Source organism: Amphibalanus amphitrite, unplaced genomic scaffold, assembly GCF_019059575.1.
Source record: "Amphibalanus amphitrite isolate SeventyFive unplaced genomic scaffold, NRLGWU_Aamphi_draft 000230F_arrow, whole genome shotgun sequence".
Lineage (NCBI taxonomy): Eukaryota > Metazoa > Arthropoda > Thecostraca > Balanomorpha > Balanidae > Amphibalanus > Amphibalanus amphitrite.
Genome location: NW_024881725.1, coordinates 547,477 through 561,371, shown reverse-complemented (window position 1 = coordinate 561,371; position 13,895 = coordinate 547,477). Strand labels below are relative to the sequence as shown.

At 52.3% G+C, this 13,895-nt stretch overlaps 2 protein-coding genes across 3 annotated transcripts; both read left to right on the top strand.

The window, feature by feature from the left end:
• The first annotated feature begins 12 nt into the window (after window positions 1–12).
• LOC122385781 (calpain-7-like) lies at window positions 13–11,647 on the top strand. Of its 2 annotated transcripts, none has more exons than XM_043374279.1 (15): window positions 13–220; window positions 1,283–1,525; window positions 1,751–1,911; window positions 2,239–2,488; window positions 2,798–3,072; window positions 3,506–3,652; window positions 4,066–4,272; window positions 5,751–5,873; window positions 6,205–6,309; window positions 6,532–6,776; window positions 7,434–7,506; window positions 8,153–8,282; window positions 8,509–8,714; window positions 9,112–9,258; window positions 10,319–11,647. In XM_043374279.1, exons 2-15 carry the CDS (start codon window positions 1,297–1,299, stop codon window positions 10,541–10,543), a joined length of 2,523 nt encoding a protein of 840 aa, XP_043230214.1. In that variant the 5' UTR covers window positions 13–220; window positions 1,283–1,296; the 3' UTR covers window positions 10,544–11,647. The 2 variants fall into 2 exon arrangements, with proteins under 2 accessions (XP_043230214.1, XP_043230215.1); XM_043374280.1 differs by having other exon boundaries at window positions 78–208; window positions 1,280–1,525.
• Window positions 11,648–12,061: 414 nt separating this feature from the next.
• LOC122385780 (cubilin-like) lies at window positions 12,062–13,318 on the top strand. The gene is made up of 2 exons (XM_043374277.1): window positions 12,062–12,176; window positions 12,368–13,318. The coding sequence occupies exons 1-2, from the start codon at window positions 12,098–12,100 to the stop codon at window positions 13,147–13,149; spliced, it is 861 nt and encodes a 286-aa protein (XP_043230212.1). The 5' UTR covers window positions 12,062–12,097; the 3' UTR covers window positions 13,150–13,318.
• The last annotated feature ends 577 nt before the right edge of the window (window positions 13,319–13,895 follow it).

Here is a 13,895-nt window from a genome sequence, read left to right as displayed (position 1 = left end):
ACACGCCGCTGAGAACGGAGATGTTTATGTTTGCCGAATCGGCTGCAAAAAAAATGGCACAGCGCGCACGGGAGGCACACAATACAGAGGCTATTATTATACATTTTGGAGAAATTCGGTGATAATTTTCGAGGGTTGGTGGTTGGAATTTGATTGGAATGAAATATTGAGTCAAGTTTTTTTGGAGGTTCTTCCGCTGTCTGTTTATCTACTTTATCAGGTAGGTACCTACTGTAACTTTTTTTCTAGATAAATTCTTTGCTCCTTTTTAAATGTTTAAGAAAATCCATGTTATCTATGTTAGACGAAAAATGAGATGCTCAAAGTACGAATAGAATGTGCACCATATGCTGTCTGATGTTAGTTTCAATTTTGTTCCATTATATAGTTTATACGCATGTACTTTGGTGCCAATAATTTTGTGGTGCACGTAACTGGTACGAGCTGTGGTAGGTAGGTACTGGTGCCTGCTCATGCTACATCCACCGTACCTATACAATACCTTATAGTCTAGGGGGATGCTAATGGCATGTTGCCTCTTCTCATTGTTTTATGGCAGTCATATTTGTTTTTGAGTGGGTTGATGTTTGGTTGGACTGCTTGTAACACATGTTCGGGAGTTTAAAAAACTATTAGCTTGCATGTTTGAATGGATTTGAATTTGAGCTCACATGCTTGAATTACAGGTAATAGGAAAATTTATATGCCAAAGGCTAATGTGCCTCTGAAAGCTGGCCATGGCCTATCTCAATCTGACTCAAGAGTTAGAGAATTGATGCCATTAGTTCTTCAATTGACCTTAAATAGAAAAATTTATAATGTTTGTACATTGTGCAGTGAATGCCTTGGCTCTTGTAGTCTGAGGCATGGGTGCATGTTCTGGTCTCTAGTTTCAGAAACCTTTCTCAAGCATTCACCTTGTCATGTCCATGGACCAGCTTATAGAGCCCAATCAAGCCTCCCCTGATCCTCTGATCTGCCAGTGTTGTCAGTTTATCCCGCACCATCCTGGTGGTCTGAGTTTTTCCTGCAGTGCTTGGGAGGGGTGTTTTCACACCCCTATCTAACTCTGCTCCTATGTTTCATAGCAACATGCAGTAAGCAGCACTTGAAACAGCATAAAAAATAATGTGGACAGTACTTTTGCCATTTTATAGGTCAGGTCAAAGGTCAGCTCTCCTAGCAAAGTGTCCCCTACCATTCTGCCCCCTCTTGCAGAGCATTCAGCCACCATGCTCAGTGACAGAAACTACTTAGCTCTGTCCTCTGTTCCCTTTCACAGACTAACCGGGCGCCATGTCCAGCCCGGCCGGTGACGAGGGCCGCCAGCTGTTTGAGCGCGCCGCCGAGCTGGCGTCACGCGCCGTGGCGTTTGACCGGTCGGGTCACCAGGAGGCGGCTGTCTACCACTACGTGCAGGCGGCCGGAGCGCTGCTCGAGGCGCGCAAAACGGGCGCCACCATCGCCCACCTGGAGAAGCGCGCCAACGACTACCTGTCGCGTGCCGAACAGCTCTCCGAAAAGGGTGAGTCCGCCGGGCAGCTCGTTAGTCTGCTGGCCAACTCTATTAACTCATTTTTAAACATAATTTGTGCAGCTGCCAAGTGCCGAAACCCGGGAATACTCAACGCTCACAACTCGATCGCAGAGGGAGCTCTTCAGAAGATTCAGTTTGATGATCAAAGTTTCCAATCACCCATATCGCCATCATTCCTAAGATTCCTCACCCTCTGACTCTCTCCTGTGACAGCGGCGAAGGCAGCGCCGGTGCACGCGCCGGCGGCCGACGGGCGGGCCGAGATGGAGCGCGTCTTCTTCCTGATGTCGCAGGCACTGGACGAGGACGAGGCGGGCAACGCCAGGGAGGCGCTGCAACTCTACGGACAGGCCGTGGAGCTCTGTCTCGAGGCGGTGAGGATAGAGGAGAAATGAGGATAAATTGCGGGCGAAGGGCTATGAAATGGAAGCTACGGAAAGCTGTGGGAATGCTGTGGAACTCTCCCTGGAGGTGGTAAGATGGCAGGCGGTACTATGGCAGTGGAGGAGGGCTCATAGGATGATGATCTAAGGATGTGAATGGCGATCAAGCAATGTAAAGGTGAACTCTTGCCTTGGTATTGAAATGTAGCAAAAACCTCACTAAATACGACCGACAAATAAACATTGGAATATCTCAGCAACCACCAATCAGTAGCCCCCTAACCAACGTTGCCCTCCGCCCGGCCGTTCCATCCACAGAACAAGAAGTTCCCGAGTGCGCGGTTCACGGAGGCGGCTGAGCAGGCGCTCGGTCGGGCGGAGCGGCTCAAGGCCAGCCTGGGCGCCTCGCTGGAGTCGCTGCCGCCGCCGCTGCCGGAGCTGGACGATCTACCGGAGCTGGAGCTGGAGGAACCGTCAGCACCGCCCGCCGAGACGCCGCCGCCGCCGGCCGGCCGCGCCAGCGGCGGCGGTGGAACCGCCCGGTCGCCGGCCAGGTCACCGAGGAACGGTGCGTACGAACGGGATAGAAGGATGGAGAGGGAAGTCTGGGAAGGGAAGTAAGGGGAGGCGGGATTGAGTCTGGAGACGGCAGGGTAGCGTTGGACTGGAGAGGAGAGGCCGAAAGGAGACTGTCAAACGCCCGCCTCCTCTATGGGAACGTGTTACAGTGGCAATACACTTTTTCGTATATCTTTACGACGGTTGTGTCCGGAATAATTTAGTTTGCTTTCGGCTTAGCCTTTCAAATTTCACCGAGTGGTCGGCTGTCAGTTTTCTTCGATCTCAATTCGCCCTCCATATTCCTTCCTCTCCGCAGACAAGGCGCCGCTGCACCGCGGGTTCAGCTCTGGTCTGCTGGTGTCCGGCTCGGACGCCTACACCAAGGACGAGCTGCGCGTGCTGGCCGCCACCTCCCGCATCAACGACAACGTCTACGTGCCGTTCATGGCTGCCGACCTGCGCGAGCGGTTCGCCTCGCCGCTGCCTTTCACCGACCGGGCCGGGCCGCTGGCGCTGTCACCCAAACAGCGGCGGGACTTCAGCCGCTGGGCCCGGCCCGAGGAGCTCTCCGACCAGCCGTGCATGATCCAGGTACGGGGGTACATGAATTGTATAGTACTTTACTACAGGGCGTACAGAGTTCTCCAACCAGCCGTGCATGATTCAGGTACGGTCTACATGTATATTACGGTACTGTTCTACAGGGTGTGGTACAGAGCTCTCCGAACAGCCGTGCATGATTCAGGTACGGGGCTGAGGTCACCCGTAATTCTGATACCGACACTCAATACATCCTCTTTTTGAGCACGTCATAATAACGCTGAGTAGTAACAGACATAAAATAATTTATTTCGCCGATAAACAGCTACTCCATTTTACACGATGAAATTATGCTCCTTAATTTTTAGTGAATTTCTATTGGCTACACATCCAGTCCAGCCTCCTTCAGCACATAAGCGCCATCTACACCGTAACCTCCATCTTCCCTCCGTGTTCTGACGCCCCTCTGCGGTTGTTCCGGCAGAAAATCGACTGTTTCTCCATCAAGCAGACGTGCATCTCGGACTGTTCGTTCGTGGCGTCTCTGGCCGTGAGCGCACTCTACGAGAAGCGCTTCAACAAGCCGCTCATCACCAGTATCATCTACCCGAGAAACAGAAACAACCAGCCGGTGAGACGCGCGGCGACGGAATGAAAACGGTAGCGATGGGAATGTGTGGATATTTTCGGCGATTAGTGGAAGCTAGGGTCAGGTTGTTGTGTAGGCATCAGTATCCTTCGTTTAATTTACTTAGCTCTACGCATAAATTTGTTGCAGCTTTATGTTGCTTTATGTTTAGAAACTAATTTAATTGCTCAGCCGGTCCTTTGATTATTTTTAGTTGTGGCCTAATAATCTGTTGCTGAATCATCACTTTCTCTTTATCAGTACCTTTAAACCAATTTCCTTGTGCATCCTCTCGTCCCGTGTCGACACCCTCTACCACGCTACGAATCTCCGCGGCATCAGGCCATAAGGCTAACCTCGCCTCTATCCATAGTGCCCAACCCGCGCGACAAGTCACCCCCCCCGCCGTCCGCCAGGTGTACAACCCGTGCGGCAAGTACATGGTGCGTCTGCACATTAACGGCGTGCCGCGGAAGGTGGTGATTGACGACCAGTTGCCGGTGGACCGGCACGGTCGGCTGCTCTGTTCCTACTCCGCCGACCGCAGAGAGCTGTGGGTGTCACTACTGGAGAAGGCCTACATGAAGGTCATGGGAGGGTACGACTTCCCCGGCTCCAATAGTGTGAGTGGTGGGAGGCGGCAGTGGGTGGGAGGGGGAGAGCGGGGAGGTTTGGGGAGTGTGGAGAGAGAGAGAGAGAGAGAGAGAGAGAGAGAGAGAGAGAGAGAGGTGGGGAGCTGGGAAGTTTCGGGAGAGTGTGGGAGGTGTGCACTCCTTCAGACCGGTGGCAGAGATGAGCTTTGACTAGTGTGAGTCCGTTTGGAACGAGCGGCTCGGGAACGGGTCTGGTGTTGCACGGGTGGAAACCGCTGAGTCACCGGTGTTGATGTGAGACTGAATGAATGAAGCCGTGTCGCAACTGTTATACGCGCTCTATCACTGTGTTGATTGTATTCCTTGCAGACACGCACACTGACAAATATTGCAGTTCTGAGAGACGGAAAACCATAAGCGTGAGACTGACTATGTGGGCGCCGGCTCTCCAGCTGCGTTCTCCACAGTAATCCTCAATCATGTGTCAGTTCCCACCGCCCATCATGTGTCTTGCATCTGGATTGGCTACAGTCGTAATTATGAACACTCACGCACGTGTACAGGTACATGTACATGTACAGGTACCACTCGATGACCCTGTTGAAGCAGATGCTGTCCACCGGCCAACCAGAGCAACTGCACGGCAGTCTGGTGACACGCGGTGATGTTCACCACCGTGACACCAGGCAGGCCGGCCAGCTCCACAGGCCCGCGATACGCTCTGAGTCTGGCCGCCGGCGGTTTCTGTTCGCCGCCGTCGCGGAGTATAATACCCTGCCGCAATGTCTCCGAGATATGGGACCGCGGCAGTTTAGAGCAAACCTCCGAGATCACCTGATAACAAACCAGTATAGCAGCGGTTAGCTGGCTGTCGGACGCAGACTGAATGGAATGTTGTGTGCGTGTGTTTTTATCATCTCTCTCGTCATTATGACATGTCAATCATAATAGCCATGAGTCCATGGAACGATTGCGCAATGTGAATACAATACAATACAATACAATACACGTCGCACATGGTTCATTTGTTCGCAGTCACAGTGGTGTCCCGACAGTGAGGAGCGTGATTCAGTCAGTTTCTCACCGTCATTCCATTAAACCACCGTGCTTTACCGGAACACGGCTCATTTCCCGCGGTTGGAGTCGCCACTGTGAAATGGCCTCGTATTTTACCCACGGGACATAAACATATTACATCCGTGCATGCTGCCCGCGAATAAGGATGAGAGCTGGCAGCTCATTCGTGACTCAGTCCACGTGCAGACGATGCGAACCGCTGGTAAATCCTGGGCAGTTGGGCAGCTCGCTTCACATATTTTTTTTTCTTACTGGCGTGCCTGTTTAGTTTCTTGGTTCGTTTTGGATCACTGTCCCTGCACAGAAATCACTTGTGGGCTGTGTGTGAGTACCTCCGACGATTCCCGGTTTTACATCGACCTGTGTCCGCTCTTCCTCAGAGACTTGTAGGGCTGTCTGGGGCATTGACATCTACCCCCTTTCCTCCACAGAACATCGACCTGTACGCGCTGACGGGCTGGATTCCGGAGCGGCAGTCGATCCGGCCCGGTGACCCCGAGTTCAACGCCGACGCCCTGTTCCGGCGGCTGCACGACTGCCACCAGAAGGGACAGGTCAGGCCACTGGGAGGTGTGTCACTAGCGGACAGGTCAGGTCATAGGGAGACTGAGGGGACACTGGAAGGAAAGCCACCGGGAGGGTTGTCGCGGGGGAAAGGTCGACTGACCGGAACATTGCAGCGCTATGGGATTTGTCAGATCTAAGGATGACCAAGGTAGAGAAGTTTTAGGTAGAGAGGTAGAGAGATCCCACGACGCCCTAGTAGAGGATCCCTAACCCACAGGGAGCCTGTCTGTGACCTCACATGACCTCTGCCCCAGGTACCTAGCACGGGAGCTCTCAGTACAGGGACCGGTCCGTGACCTGACCCGACCTCTGTCCCAGGTCTTGATCACGGTGGCCACGGGTGAGATGTCGGAACAGGCGGCCGACCGGGCCGGCCTGGTGCCCACCCACGCCTACGCGGTACTCGACATCCGGGAGGTGCAGGTAAGGAGCCACGAGGCACGTTCGCTGAAAACAATGGTCTTGTTTGTGTATTGCGTAAGGAAATCTTGCGCATTGGTTCCGTCATAGACCTCTGTTTACATACAGAGGTCTATGCTTCGGTGAATCTTCGTTTCTCACTTGCACCATTCAGACAGAGATTATCCCCATCTTCCCTCCCCTATCTACCCCACTCCTTCAATCACCCCCTCCCCCACCCCGCAGGGCCAGCGGCTGTTGCTGCTCAAGAACCCGTGGTCGCACCTGCGCTGGAAGGGCAACTTCTCCGAGATGGATCAGCGCCACTGGACGCCCTCGCTGCGGTCGGCGCTCTCCTACGACCCCCAGTCGGCGCAGCAGTTCGACAACGGCGTGTTCTGGATCGACTACGAGAGTCTGTGCCGGTTCTTTGATGTGTTCTACATGAGCTGGAACCCGCAGCTGTTCTCGCATACCTTCTGCCACCATCAGTGAGTGGTGCGGGGCGGGTTTTGTAAGGGAGGGCGAGTGGGGCTGGATAGATGCTGTTTGGTTGGGAGGGCTATTTATTGGACAAACTGAAGTCGTTTACTGGGCTAGAGCCTTTCGTTCTTCTTGGTGCTTTGGACGTCCTTTTCAAACAAAAATCAAGACTTGAATGAAATTTATGATGGGCAAAATTTCAAATGGGAGTAATTTACCCCACGTTCGGAGTCTCCCGGACGACTAAGATTCTACGTCGTCCGGCCAATCACGTTCAAGGTCAGCGGGGGCTTGACTGCGGTTATGGAACGAGATTGGCCGGACGACCTAGAATCTTCGTCGACCGAGAGACTCCGAAGGCGGGGTTAAACACGATATTACGTGAAATGACTACACCTTATATACAATCCAAAAGCAAACGCGTCGTAACCGATCAAGCCATCTGATTTAATTGATGGCATTTGGCCATGAGGACTTTCATCTTTGTCAAATCGGCAGTATCGGTAACCTGTACCTGCAGACACAACTACTAATTCCTTTCGGCTGTGACTGGTCACGTTTGCCTTGCGTATCAGCGCGCAGCAACGTGCTCGTTTTTCAATATTTACGACCTGCGTTCACGAGCGTATTGTCTGATCGCCGATTGTTTTCTCTGTGCGTTTCAGGACGTGGCTGGCGGGCCAGGGTCCGATCCGAGACATGTACAACATCGGAGAGAACCCCCAGTACCGGCTCGAGGTAAGCGCTTTTACGTATTGGTAAATATTGGGTGAGACCGGCCCGGCGCCCGCGAGACCTATTTGAGGGCTCATCGTGACGGTTCCCCTCAGTCTCCAGGGTGAATAATCTATTCCTGTCCATTGTTCACAGGCTGCGGTAATGAACTGACCCGGTCGGTGCGGTATTGCACTGGCGGGTCGATTCGGCCGGCTGAATCGGGCAGCCCTCTGTTCTCTGCAGTCTAACCCACCCGTTTGAGGTCTCCGCTCCGCGCCCACCATGAGTCACGAGTTTGGGGCCCCAACGCTCCTTATTTGGTGGGATGGGATCGTCATCTAAGTCGCGGGTGTACATCTTATATTTTAACGCGCGCCAACGTTTGACCCGTGGGTACTCCAGCATGTTCCACCTCTCCTCCCCCATTTACCCCTCTCGTCTATTTCGCGGTCTGTCCATATGAGTCTCCTAAAATAGCCTCCATAAAGTTGTCGCCATTGTAAGTCATGCTGGTACGAATCAATTGCCCTTCATAAATCATCCTTATCAGCCTCAACACCCAGCTAACTCGGTCAATGACAGCGTCGCCGCCGTCTCCGTCCACTTCAAACTGCATTCATCCAGCCCCGGTGACCTGACCTGACCTGACCTGTGACCCGGCCGTCAGGTGCGCGGTCCGACCGTGGTCTGGGTGCTGCTCAGTCGACACATAACCGAAATCGAGGACTTTCGCAACAACAAGGAGTACATCACCGTGGCCGTGTATCGCACCGACGGCTCCCGCGTCTACTACCCTAGTAAGAGGGGAGGGAGAAAGGGGGTCCCAGGGCCGGATCGACGGCTCCCGCGTCTACTACCCCAGTAAGGGGAGGGTGAGTGGAAGGGAGGGGGAGGTCCTGGGACTGAAGGAAAGGGTGTTGTCACTGACTGTGAGAGGAACTTCATCCTTGCATTGCAGGCCCTTGGTCTCCTCTGAAGTCTAACGTCACGTCAACCCTCCTCCTTCCACCACCCATTTCGCAGACGACCCCGAGCCTTACATGGACGGTGTGCGCATCAACTCGCCTCACTACCTGTGCAAGCTGACGCTCAAGGAGCCGGGCAACTACACCTTTACGTTCGTGATCGCCCAGTACGAGAAGCTGAACACGATCCACTACACCTTGCGGGCCTACAGCGCCAGCTCGTTCTCGCTGAGGAAGCTCGGATGGCTCCCGACGCAGCACTCGGTACGGAGGGGAAAGGGGCGGGGTGGGGAGAGGGTGGGAGGAAGGGAGATGGTTGACCAGGAAACAGTACAGATGGCCGTGTTGTTGGCGCGGCATGGCATTGCTGAGTACCTACCACAGGGTAGGATAGGATGTGGTTCCTACTTCCTAACAAACGAACCCAGTAAACAAAAACATAAACTTTGCATTTAATACACTTCTTGGAGCTTCAAGATCTGTTTTAGGTATATGGGTTACAATGGAATGAGCGCGAAAGAATAGCTCACAAACTCCGACGCCTCACGTAGAAGTTATGTATCCTGTGCTTTCTCGTATCACAGGATCCTCTGTGAACAGTAACGATCCTGAGTGACGCCTGTGTATCGCCCCCGTGACGCCGCCCTGTGACGTTCTGCAGGTGACCGGCGAATGGAAGGGCGTGACGGCCGGCGGGTGCACCAACCACCCCCAGACGTACCCCAACAACCCGATCTACCAGCTGCAGCTGGCTGGCCCGGGCGCCGCCAACATCACACTGCAGCTGAAGGGGCCGCGCGTCTACCAGGTGAGCGACGAACCTGGACGGAAGAGGGACAGATCTGATGGTTCAGAGACGGATCTATTGGGTGAGGGACAGACCGGGGCGGATGAGGGAAGAGATCGGGGCGGGGGAGGGACAGGGTTTGCAGGTGAGGCACAGACCTAACGGGTGAGGGACGGGCCTGGACGGGGAGGGGCAGATCTAATGGTTGGGGGACGGATCTACCGGGCAGACCCACCAGGACGTGGTGACCGTCGTTATCGCGTCTGTTAGGTGAAAATATACTGGGACGGCTCAGGAAGCAAGTCTGGCCGCATGACAATCAACCAGCTCAGCAAACTACTAGTACCCATGACATGCGACGAAGCGACGAAAATGAATATATTATAATATATTCTATCGATCACGAATATTGCTTTTGAAATTTACTCAGGATTTATAGAAAAAAGATTGCTTCTTTTGAGTACTTCTTGGTACATCGGTTACATTTTTACCGACACAAGATCAAAACGAATTGCTAGTACCGCACAGAAATATAGACCGCTATTCAGTATCGTCATTCCGTATGTAGCGTTCGCCGCCGCGCCGGTGGCTGCCACATCCGCCAGGCATGGTGTTCTGTCTCGGTGGAAGGTCTGTAGTTTGACACGCAACACCTGGGGGCGTTGCGCCGTGACAGAGTGGCAGACGACCGGGGCTCATGGGGAGTGACAGGTCACTGTCGTATTGGGGAGGGGAGGGCGATGACGGATAACCCTCAGAGATCTTAAGGCGGGGGGGGGGGGGGGAGGGTACAACGGTGGTGCTTGATCAGTCAGTTCGCGGTAAGGAAGAATGGCGAGGGTATAGCGTTTCTTTACTCCTTATATGTGTCGCATGTTTTCTGGGGAGACACCACCGAAAACAACGCAAATATTCTAGCGCGATACGGCGTAACGTTACCCCAGAGGAATTTAAAATACCCTGTCATCCACTATTCCTCTCCTACTTATTCTCATTCAAACCCCCGGCTCTTCAGTTGATTCAGCAAATATGAACCCAGCACCCTCCCCTGCAGTCTGACCGCCGGCTCCCCTCTCTTCAGATAGGTATGGACGTGACCTGTGTGGAGGCCGCCTCGGACGCGCCCGGCTACTTCCGACGGCGCAGCTCCGGTGCCTATCGGTCCGGGTTTGTGGTACTGGCACTCGAGAATGTGCCACGGGGCGTGTACAACATCGTGCCGAGCACCTACCTGCCCGGCCAGGAGGGGCCCTTCATCCTCAGTCTGCTGGCAGCCGAACCGGCCAAACTGGTTAGAATCAAATAGTGGACCAAAGTTACATCGAACCAGTCTCCTGACTCGGACTGGAGATGTTGGTTCTGGGGGGGGGGGGGGGGGGCTATTAATTTGTGATAACGAGTGCAGAATGTGGTCTACGCTGGTCCTTACAGAATGACTGAGAGTGAGTTGTGGAATGAGGAGAGTGGGACGGTGCAAGTGCACGAGGTAGGGGTCGGGCGATGGCTTCCCCGCTGTCGAGGCGAGGGCCGTGGATGGAGCCCGAGTGGAATAACGTTTTGGTATGTGTGTGTGTGTCCATCTGCGTCTCATGCTGGGTGCCGCGCAGTGCACAACGTACAAAGGATCTAACTGCCAGGAATCTAACTTCCATTCAGCTTGGTGCGGTTCACGCTCTGGCAATTCCTTGCCAGGAACGCTTTACTAGGTACTTATTAACTCTAGCCAGTAATTATTGTAACATCCTTTCGCTCAAGGTGCTCTCTTCTTGCGAATTCATTCGCACGAAAACAACTAACGGGCGATATTCACCGTACGGTCGGGAGCCAAAGTTTCAGCCAGTGAAGTAGCTCGCTCGGTGGCAGCGAATGCAGTGACTCTCGTGCTGTTGTTCGCCGACGCACCTGTGATACGGAGCGCCCGGGACAGCGTCATGAGGTGATGATGTGCGGTTTGTGGGGGGGGGGGGACGTCTCTCCCTGCCAGAGATAGTCTCAGATGTGATGGAGTGCGGCGGCATACTACAAATGCCTGGCTGTCGATCGTCCCAGCAGTGCGCAGCTGCTCCGTAGGATCATTTATCAGAGTGGGCGCCAGCCAATCCTTGAGACGTGTAATTGTGGAATACGTTTCACGGGCAATCGCAACATTTTGCAGCATGCGTGTGCAAAATGTGTTACTACGAAATTTTATCAGTTGGGCTGGCATGAGAACTAACTGTGACAGTGTTTTGCTTTGTGACGAAATAATGTGATACTGATATTGAACGATTGCATGTATCGTTAATCTGCCGAATGCATTGCGAGTGTTATTATGTAAGCTTCGAATGATGACATTTGTGATAGTGCTTTAAACACGATGGGGTGCTTGGTTGCTTTTCAATCGATTCAAATATATACATTTTGAAGCAAATGCCAGGGTTTTGCTGTCGTCTTCTTTGTTGTTCATATCGGTAGATATTGTACAACCCCTCCTTTATTTCCTGCACAGGGGTCGTAAGCATTTTGGCGTCTACAACGGTGCCAAGTTGCTGCATGGGAAGCACTAAGCCACACACTATGCAGCGCGCATAAAGTCAGGACTTATTACATTAGATTCGCATGTTGTGAAACGACCTAACTGCTATTTTCCTCATAATATTAATGGCGTTTCCAATAAAGCTACAAGTGTCACTGCAAGATGGCACTTCGAAAACATGTTTTGACCGTCCTGGTGACACAAAACAACTGCACCGAGTCACCGCCAAGTGTTCATGTTTGTCGCGGTGTTTTCGATCGGTGACAGACCACTTCGTAAGCACACCCCTAACCCACCTATATAAGACGGTTACAGTCGTCAGACCACACCCAGCAGTTCGCCGACATGCGTCCCTCTCAGCAACTGGTCTGCCTTCTGGCGGTCGCACTGACTGCCGTAGCGGCTGCAACGATTACTTCCAAAGGTAAGCCGGGTGCAACGGTTACTCCAAAAATGTACATTGCCGGGTGCAACTTTCTTTCCAAAAGTATGCCTACCACTTTCGTAAAGCTTAAAGACAGTCTATGATATTCTACGAGCTGGCCATTGCAGTCATGCAGACGTGTCGAAAAAATATCACTGTTGAACTTCCAAACTGAAGCTGTCCTTTTTCAGATGCAAGCGGGCAGCTCTCAGCAATCGCAGCTCAGCGTATGATCGACCAACGGTCTCTGGACAAGGCTACACTTCTCCAATGTGACCAGGGCAAACAGCATCTGCTTCCGGGTGTGTACTACATGCAGTCGCCAAACTATAAACAAGACGATCCTGGCAATTACACCAATGACTACTCCTGCAACTACGACCTGACAGCGGCGGACGACAATGGCATACTGCGCTTCGACTGTTTCTTTTTTCAATTGGAAGATAGCGACGCGGGCTGTAGCAAAGACAGCTTTGGAATTTATACCGAGGATATACTTGAAGTATTTTGTGGAACCGATTCACCAAAAACGAGGTTTGTCAAAAGCATTGGTGTTCATTTCAAAACGGACGCATCTGTTACCGACAAAGGTTTCTTCTGCACGGTGATGTCCAAAGAGGCGGTGGCCGGCTGCGACAGCCTTCCTTGCGGCAAACGTTACCTTGCACCGGGAACGTACAGCCTCCTCAGTCAGAACTATCCCGACAACTACGGAACCAACATCTACTGCAAGTGGGAGCTGGTAGCCAGCGATCCGTCAAACACAGTGGACTTCAGCTGCAGCAGCTTTGACATGATCTCCTGGGACAACTCCTGCGAGTGGGACTGGATGAAGGTCGACGGCGTCCGCCACTGCAACAACAACAAGCCTGCTCCGCAGCAGTTCACAGGCGGGGTCACCGTGGAGTACTCCACCCCAGACTTGCCTCACAAAACAAGAAAGGGATTCAAATGCACTGTTACGGTAAACTAAAGCCGAAATCAACACACAATTTCGGGATGATCCCATAAAGAAAATGACATGACTATGCAGATGTTAAATGTGTGGTTTAATTATTTTGGCATTGGTTCCATTCGGATTTCGAAAAATTTTGCATTGCATTATTTTTTCAGTTCTGATAATAAATTGAGTGACGGGCAGACACGATTTTTTATCTGAGTCCCCCAGTTTATCATTCTATAGTTAGTCGACCGGGTTCTAACGAATCTTCATCGCAGCAGAGTGTTGATCATGACTATAAAGTATCTATAATAGGTATGTCTCCGTGAAATCGATAAAAACACTCGAAGAACAAAGCCTGAAACAGACTCTTTCCGCAGTCAGGAAATCGCATGCGAGAGCCTATTCAAATACATGGAAGCTCGCTCGCATCAATCGCACGCACCTCCAGCATGCGATTGAGGCGGGCAAAATTATAATGTATTTGAATAGTCTCTCGCATGCGATTTCCTGAATGCGGAAAGAGTCTGTTTCAGCCTTGACGGGTTGAACGTTGCCCGAGATAGACGTTACTCGCTGGGTATTATCTCATTTTCTCTTTCCATCGCACTCCATTCGAAAGATCATCGAGCTGCAAGTGCCTGTAAGAGCCGATAACGCATCACTTTTCAAGACAACGTTCTCATCCCGAAACAAATACGAAAGACGTAATCGGGCCAGACTAAAAAACACAGGGCGATTTTACCAGTAGACAAAAACAAACAGTGTCAGGTCTTCAC

Excerpts from the sequence above, each read along its gene's own strand:
- LOC122385781 (XM_043374279.1), top strand. The coding sequence starts at position 1,297 with ATGTCCAGCCCGGCCGGTGACGAGGGCCGCCAGCTGTTTGAGCGCGCC. Across the intron at positions 3,653-4,065 it reads GAAACAGAAACAACCAGCCG|GTGTACAACCCGTGCGGCAA; the intron begins GTGAGACGCGCG and ends GCCGTCCGCCAG. Across the intron at positions 5,874-6,204 it reads ACTGCCACCAGAAGGGACAG|GTCTTGATCACGGTGGCCAC; the intron begins GTCAGGCCACTG and ends CCTCTGTCCCAG.
- LOC122385780 (XM_043374277.1), top strand. The coding sequence starts at position 12,098 with ATGCGTCCCTCTCAGCAACTGGTCTGCCTTCTGGCGGTCGCACTGACT. Across the intron at positions 12,177-12,367 it reads TGCAACGATTACTTCCAAAG|ATGCAAGCGGGCAGCTCTCA; the intron begins GTAAGCCGGGTG and ends GTCCTTTTTCAG.